Source organism: Canis aureus, chromosome 9 (genome assembly GCF_053574225.1).
Source record: "Canis aureus isolate CA01 chromosome 9, VMU_Caureus_v.1.0, whole genome shotgun sequence".
In the NCBI taxonomy this organism is placed as follows: Eukaryota; Metazoa; Chordata; class Mammalia; order Carnivora; family Canidae; genus Canis; species Canis aureus.
In genome coordinates, this window is record NC_135619.1 from 41249756 (window position 1) to 41257782 (window position 8027).

Sequence of the window (8027 nt, forward strand, 5' to 3'; positions counted from 1 at the left end):
TTCAACCCCAAAACGTGGGAATTAAAGATACTTGCATAATGCCAGAGTTAAAAAAAAAAAAAAGTCACAGAGAATCAGCTGCTGTAAAATTTTAGAGAGCACAAGAGCTAGACCATCACAGACTTTCCCCTGAGCCATCAGGGCAGCTTTACCCCGACAAACATGTAAAATTTCCAAGTTAAAAAAATTACAACTTAAATTTAAAATACACTAAATGGAAAAGAATATTTGGGATTAATCATTTTGGGCATAGCTTTGGGAGAGCATCACATGAGTCTAAAACCAGAGTTTAGTTGCACATGTCTTTAAACCTAAATGATGGCTTTAGTTACATATTTTTTCTGAGTTTGTTCTTTTTTTTTTTTTTAAATCACAGACAAGCCTCTTTATTAAGAAGGACCTCGAGAATTTTACGTGGGGAAAGAATCACCCAGAACCAGGCATTGCTCAATTTCGGCTACAATTGCCCTCCCTTCTTAATTTGAGCAGTCTCTATTTCTTGTGTAGGTAAGTGCTCAGTTAAAATGAGAAGGAAGTATTTTCTCTTAGGAAGCTTGCAATTTTCTTTGGGGGCATGAGGACAAAGCATTGGTTTTATTAATTTCTGGTCCTTCTATCATAAATCTAGTTGAAGACCAATTGTGAAGTAAGGAGAATTTAAAGACTTTCTAGACTCATTTCCTAATTACTCCTATTGCATTTAAACCATTGGCATATTACAAATCCAAATTGGAGGAGGATTGTGATATATTCAAATTATGTTCTGAGATTCAAGGTAAAGATAAATTAATTTGCAAATCTGTGACCCAGAGAAATTATTTCAGTGAAAACACAGATATTATTTTGATGGTTAGCATCAGTATGCCGCCTCTGGGCCTTGTGCTCGAGTTGGACCTAAGGGAGACAGGAAACCTCTTCCACAGGGGTGGTCAAAATTAGACAGTCCTCGAATCCAGGGGTATAGCTGCTGCCCGTGCAGGTGGGTCTGTGAAGCTCAAGGCCGCCAGCTGTGTTCCGTGGGCCACACCAGCTTCAGATGGTCTCGCACTCCGTGGTGGCAGTGGAGCAGGCTCCGCAGTCACAGCGGACAGCCACAGGGTAAGTGTAGAAGGGGTCCACTCCGGGGGCACAATTGGGCAGCTTGACCGTCACTTGTCTGGTCTCATTGTAGGTACAGACTCGATGATGGGCTTCGATATAGGGGGGTTCCAGAATGGGCTTCTATCCCCCCAGGAAGAAAACATGGAGCCTGTTAGAACATATCTTGTTTCTTGTTCTTGGTACCACTTATCACTATCAGAAATTAACTCATTAGTCATTTGTTTACTTGTGAATCTCTCTCCTCCCAGGAGAAAGCAAATTCCTGAAAGCAGCCACCTGCTCTCTGTGCCATATCCTGAGCTCCCGAAGAGCCTATGGCACGTAGCAAGTCCTCAATAACTATTTAGCAAATGAATAATACTGATCTTTGCGGAAGTCTTCTAACTGGCCTCTCTTCTACCATCACCCCCTACAGTCTACTTATGACACGGCAGCCCCAAGTGACTTTAAAATTAAGTCAGATCCTCTTTCTGCTCAAAGCACCAGTGATTTCCCATTTCACTCAGAGTAAAATCAAATATGCTCACCCTGTTAAGCCAGGGGTCAGAACATTCTTCTCCCTTATGAATAACTCTTTCACCAGTCCAACAATTTGTTCAAACATCACCCTCTCACAGAAAACTTTCCTGACCATCCTGACCATCTTCTTGAAAATCAACACACCACCTCCATACCCTGCCACTTCCCCGCCCTCTTCCTGCTTTCTTTTTTTTACTCCATAGCACTTGTCAATATCATGCAACGCATTATATATTTTCTTTGTGTTGTGTTTCTCCCACTCTAGAAAGTAAACGCCATTAGGACAGGGATTTTTGCCCATTTTACTCATGCTGTGCTTCTACTACCTAGAGTAGTACCTGTCACCCGGGAGGTCCTCAGTAACTTTTTGTTGAATCAATGACCAAAAACAGAGCAAGGCAGGTTCCAGAATGCCCTGTGCACTGTTCTAATAATCAAAGGATTCACTTCCTGATTTCACCTTTATAAATCTTGAATTCAAAGATAATTTTATAAAGAGTATAGAGATCAGGAAATCAGCACAAAGTAGTAGTTAAAATCTCAAACCCTGTCGTGGAAACCCCATTTTCCAGTAATTTGCCAAAATGACCAACACAAAAGAGAGGCACCTGCTATATATTCTCTAGGCCTTTTAGAAAACATAGAGTTTTAGAGAGTTGTCCCTTGGTCACATACTGGCAAATCTACAAGAAAGGGTGATATTGTGGACATCAAAGGAATGGGCACTTTTCATCAAGGAGGTACCCCCGCCCCAAATGATACCATGGCAAATCTGATAGAGTATACAGTGTTAAACCAGTCTATTGCTGTTGATGTTGTTATAAACAAGCAGACTAAGGGCAAGATTCTTGCTAAGAGAATTAATGTACATACTGAGCATGTTAAGCACTGGAAGAGCCTAGATAGCTTCCTGAAGCATATGAAGGACAATGATCAGAAAAAGGAAGAAGCCAAAGATGAAAGATGATTTCAATTGAAGGGCCAGCCTGCTCCACCCAGAGAAGCACACTTTGTGAGAACCAATGGAAAAGCGCTGGAACTCCTGCAACCCCTTCCCTCTGAATTCTTGACATGATAAGTGTAAACAAACAAACAACAACAACAAAAAAAAAAAACCTGTAAGACTTAAAAAAAAAATAGCAAATCCTGAGTCAGACCCTCAACCTTGGGTCCCTGTTGTTACCACTTGCCCACTTAACTTCTTGAAGCCTCAGATTCCTCATCTGTAAAACAAAATCTCTACCTCACAGCATCGTTGCAGAGACAACGTAGGATGATACGTGTAATGTGCGATGCCCAGCACCAAGTAAGTGTTTGGTAAATGTCATCTATAGTTCTTATCAGAGCAGTTGTAAGTGTAAGGAAGTACTAAATAAAGTAGCAACTTACAAGCTTTCAAAAAACAAGGCCTTCACTTGGATTGGGTACATAAAGTATGTTTAATGGAGGCCCAGGATGACGTTCTCACATGAACCTCATGAAAGTAATGACTTTGCCTTTGTTAAGGACTGTGTGGAAGAGCTCAATTTAATATCACTGCTTCCTCCTCCTTTTCAGGGAGCATTTGACCCTCCTTAGTTTGCTTCATATCCTCTTACCCTTAGTAATCTGGAATCTCAAGCAGAGTTGCCAGATAAAATCTAAGACACTTAGTAGTATTTGAATATCATAAGAAACAACAACATTTTTTTAGAGTAAAGTATGTCCCAAATATTGCATGGGGCAGGCTTACACCAAAAAAACAATTGTTGTTTATCTCTCATTCATATTCAACTGACCTCATGGTTTGGATTGGGGTAGGTTTTTGGTTTTTTTTTTTTTTTTTTTTTTAATAAATCTGGCAACCCTAAAGCCAGGCCATGAGTAAAGGCTATTTTCAGCAATGGTTCCACTTTTGAAGTAAATCCAGCTACTTTGTTGTCAAAGACATCCTCATTTTAGACATGCTCTCCAGTTAAGTTCCCAAAAATAAGGACTTTATACTTCAGAAACTCTCAGATTACTGGGAAAATAAATTTCATTCTTTTATTTATTTTCTATAAGTAACCTCCCTGTATATATAGTACAGTAAAGGCATAGATAAAAGCTGGTTAATATTAAGTAGAATCTTATTCCCTAATGGCCTTGGTGCTTCAATTTCTCTGGTAAGAACATAGTCCCTGACCTCCCGGGGATGACCAGGATCCAATTAAAGACATTCATCAATCTTTAAAGAGAAGAGAAAATGAGCTGAATTGAAGGAAACATGGTTTGAAATTTGGGCCCAGAAAGAGTTCCAAAGAGCTGAGAAATGAACTTTGAGTAGAGGTAGGCATGGCCAGGTCATGCCCTGAATATGAGGCGATGCCAAAATACCCCAAGTAGGTTCGATGTCAAGTCACAGCTATGGTATCCTTAACAGTTGAATTATTTGGCTATTAGGTCTTATGCCCCTGGATGAGTGAAAAACCCAGCAAATTAGGTAAAGTAGTTTTATTTAATTTGGAGATTTCATCACCATAACTCAATCCATTCATGGGGCCATAATTTTATCTAAGTGATAGTAAGTTGCTCTCTGAGTCCCTGAATAGATGGCCATTTTTCTGAGCACCTCTCATGGTGCTCATGGACTTTTAAGTTGGCATCAATTCAGCTAAAAGACGTATGACTCCAGATAGAGGACAGGCCCATATAATTAACAAATATCTATTGAACACCTTGCTTGTACATGACACTTCAACAAGAGCTAACAAAAGCACAGGAATGAAACTCCTCTCCTAAAGAACTTAGAATCTAGTGTTGTGTGGTGGTGAAAAGTAAGACAAAAGGCAAACTAGAGTCAGGGCTGACCAGGGAGTCAGAAAAGCTCTAGGGAAGGAGTTGGTCCTGGACACAAATATCAAAGAATATATTTAATAATGACAGATGGAAATGAGAAGGGATATGAGAAAAAGGCCAAAAGTGAGATTTCATGAGGGATGTTTAATAAAACTTTTCAAAATCAGTCTGGTGAGACCAGAGCTCAGGTCATGGGTAGACATTGGGAAACCTGGCAAACTTCATATGGCTGAGGACCTTGGAAGTTAGCTTTGGAATTTGCCATAGTGGGGGGGGGGGGCGGTCATTAAAGGTTTTTGAGCTGGGGTGGGGTGACAAAATCAGAGCTGGAGCTTCATTAGTAACCAACTCTGGCCTCAGGAGAAAGGGTCAACAGTCATTCTACAGTGTAATGGGACACTCTTTGCTAAATGAGCCTTTTATCTTCTAACCTTACAAACATCTCATCTCAGTCCAAAGACGGTTCTAACTTTGTCTAAGACTTTCATCCTCATTTTAAATGCAATGTATCTTAAAAGGCTAGATATCATTGACTACAAAGGACTTAGTGAATAGGTCTGTGACAATCCCTGAGGTCCCCACAAATTGCAGGTGGGGCCTGGGGCAGGGCAAGGCTATGCATGAGCCACTGTGGGAAGAACTGAGGACCCACCCTCACCTACTAGACAGTGTAAGGCTGATCTCTTGTGAATTGGCTGGCTACATCACAGGGAGAGGAATATAGAGAAATTTTGTTTACATGCTCCAACCAAGGATTTATTCCCAGCTTTCTACTGATTGTCTACATAACTTTGTGGTCACTCACTCCTTGAAGTCCTTCATATCACCTGTAAAATGGGGAGAATAATAGCATATCTTAACCTCCCAAAGATGATTCCCAAATATACAGACACTATGTAAATACAAATATTAATTTTACCAATGCTTTGTTAGAGGGGCAAGATCATACTTGTTCCAGATTATTTTTGGAGAATGCCAAATAATTGTCATTTAAAAAATTCCACAAGAATGCCCCATTCTACCTCATTTTAGTTAAAAAGTGAACACAGAAATCAACCCAGGTGGCTGGCTCTGAAGGCTTTGTCACTTGCGTCTGTCTTGAGACTCACCTCCCAGGTTTCACAACGGCCCCAGCAGGCATCCGTAGTGATCCGAAGGCCCCTGCAGCCCGGTTTTTTGGCCACAAAAGTAAACTCCCTCACAGCACAGCCCACAAAGGTGAGCAGGTTCCCACTGGAGGTGCTGAGGACACAGCTGCAGCCAGCCAGGAGCAAGAGGACCATGGGGCCAAGGAAAAGGTATGCCAGCTTCATGGTGTTCCTCCAGAAAGGGAAAGAAAAGTGAGTTTATTAAAAGAGCCAGAGTCCTGGGGCACGTGGGTGGCTCAGTCGGTTAAGTGACCGACTCTTGGTTTCAGCTCAGGTCATGATCTCAGGGTTGTGAGATGGGGCCACAGTGGGGCTCCATGCTCAGCACAGAGTATGCTTGAGATTCTCTCTTCCTTTGCCCCTCCCACTCATGCTCATTCTCACACACTCTCTAAAATGAATAAATAAATCCTTAAAAAAAAAAAATTAAAAAGAGAGCCAGCTTTCCCCCCGGGGGTGATCAATAATATGATGGTCACTGTCAAAGGCACCTTGCTCTTAGCATCTCAGAAGAAATGAGCCAAGAAAATGTAAATGCCTACTAACACCAGCACAGGTGCCCAAAATTTCCTCTGACTCCAGCATGGTTTCCTTTGACCCATTGTGCTCGCTAAACACCTAACCCTTCCAGGGCATCCTCAGGTGTTTCCTTATTTCTATCCACCTGTGGATTTGACTCATGTGTTAGAGAGGTTTGTTCCAATGGTCTCTTCAAAATAAATGCAAAACATGAGTCACACCAAAAGTAATGCATATCCTAACATAATACATGAATACACACAAATTATTTTTGTTCAGATCTAGGTAGAGTATTTGGTGCCATGTTACCTGCCTACTCAAAATGACATTTTCAGTGTCATGAATGGGGAATGGGAGGGGCATAGGGAAATAAAAACTGTACGCCCAGATGCATTGTTGCTAATCTAGCCTACCACAACACATGGATATGTGTAAGATATTATGAATCCTGGCACCTGACTTGGTAGCATTCATAAAAAATGTATCTTATTAGCTACAAATTGCCTCTGCTCTAGGTGTCCACTGTAATAGGCACCTAGTTGTGATTCAATTTGAACCCACATATTGGAAAGCATTAGAGGTGTTTAAAACATAATCCCAATCTACTGTCAAGTCTATCCTCTCTGGGTCGCGGTCATTTTCTGTGCTTTCCTGGAGCCAGAATCATTCTCTGCATGCTGGGCCCACTGGACAGAACATACCTGGTTGTTAAAGTGAGAGTAGACACTGCATTTATGGAATGTCCTCAATTCATTATTGCCTAAAATAATTCATGATTGCTGCAAAATTATTTATTTTCCAATCTGAGCTGTCGGTCTCATCTACTTCTATTGATCTACTTCTGATCTGTCACATTAGTAGGGCTCTTTGGACTTCCCTTCTGGTGGAATGCAGTTACAAATATGGAGAAGCACTTACCTGATTTTGCTGGAGCTAACTCCTTCTAGAGCTCACACTTGCACCCAAGATTTCAGAAAATCACAATGAGTGATAGAAGTTTGCTCTGGGTAAGTGTCTCTACCCTCTGTTACTGGGCTGCTTGACTGCTCAAATATATAGGAAGGGTCTTGTCAATCAAAACAAAAGAGAGGCAGATCCTTACAGGAACCACTAAACACATCAAAGCTTTGGGATATAAAGCCAGTCTCTATTTTCCAAAACTGATTAACTTAAAGGGTGTTGTTTTGTTTCTTAACATCACCTACTGAAACAGAAAGTTACCTTGGTGGGTGACATAATCCTAGGGAAACAGTCAAAAGTAGTTCACCTGGTTCTCGGGGGAACAAATGCAGTGGGGCAAGATGGATTAACTTCCCTTTATGGTAATCACAACTTTCCTTCGGAACAGAAGTCAGTAGCTAGCAGCTCACAGCAAACTCTTTCCCTTAACTCACAACACGTTTCAATACATTGAAAATAACAAAACAATAATTCTTCCTGGAAAGACGCAGGATCACAAACTGAAAGGATGGAATTCACAGTAAGAAGAAACCTTTTGAAAGTCTTAAAATTAGTTAAGGATTAACTAATATTAATAGCACCTTAAAATGAGTCTTCTAGAAAAAAATCCAAGATGTTCAAAGAGATTATCTTCTGGCATGGGAATTAAAGAGGACTTTATATTTCTTCTATATGGCTTTCAGCATTTTTCACACTTCCTACACTGGACAGGTTTTTATAACAGAAAATCAATTAATATTGACACTTTAAGAATTAAAATAAACCAATAAGTGTACATTTGTGCTGCATGGCATGATATTCAATGTTATTCTAACAGAAATGTTTCATTAGCTTTCTGGTTCTGGAAAGTCTAACTAAGAATGCAATAGTATTCTTTATGAGCATGGGGCACAGTTTGTATTCCAATCTACAACAGTAGCATACAAATGGATTAAAAACCTCATTGGTCATGGCATTATTCTG

General features: G+C 40.5%; 1 protein-coding gene across 1 annotated transcript; it reads right to left on the reverse strand.

Annotated features, from left to right (window-relative positions):
- Window positions 1-6603, reverse strand: GPHB5 (glycoprotein hormone subunit beta 5). The gene is made up of 2 exons (XM_077908459.1): window positions 5547-6603; window positions 1-1221 (listed from the first exon to the last, which is right to left on the reverse strand). Exons 1-2 carry the CDS (start codon window positions 5748-5750, stop codon window positions 1033-1035), a joined length of 393 nt encoding a protein of 130 aa, XP_077764585.1. The 5' UTR covers window positions 5751-6603; the 3' UTR covers window positions 1-1032.
- Window positions 6604-8027: the final 1424 nt, after the last annotated feature.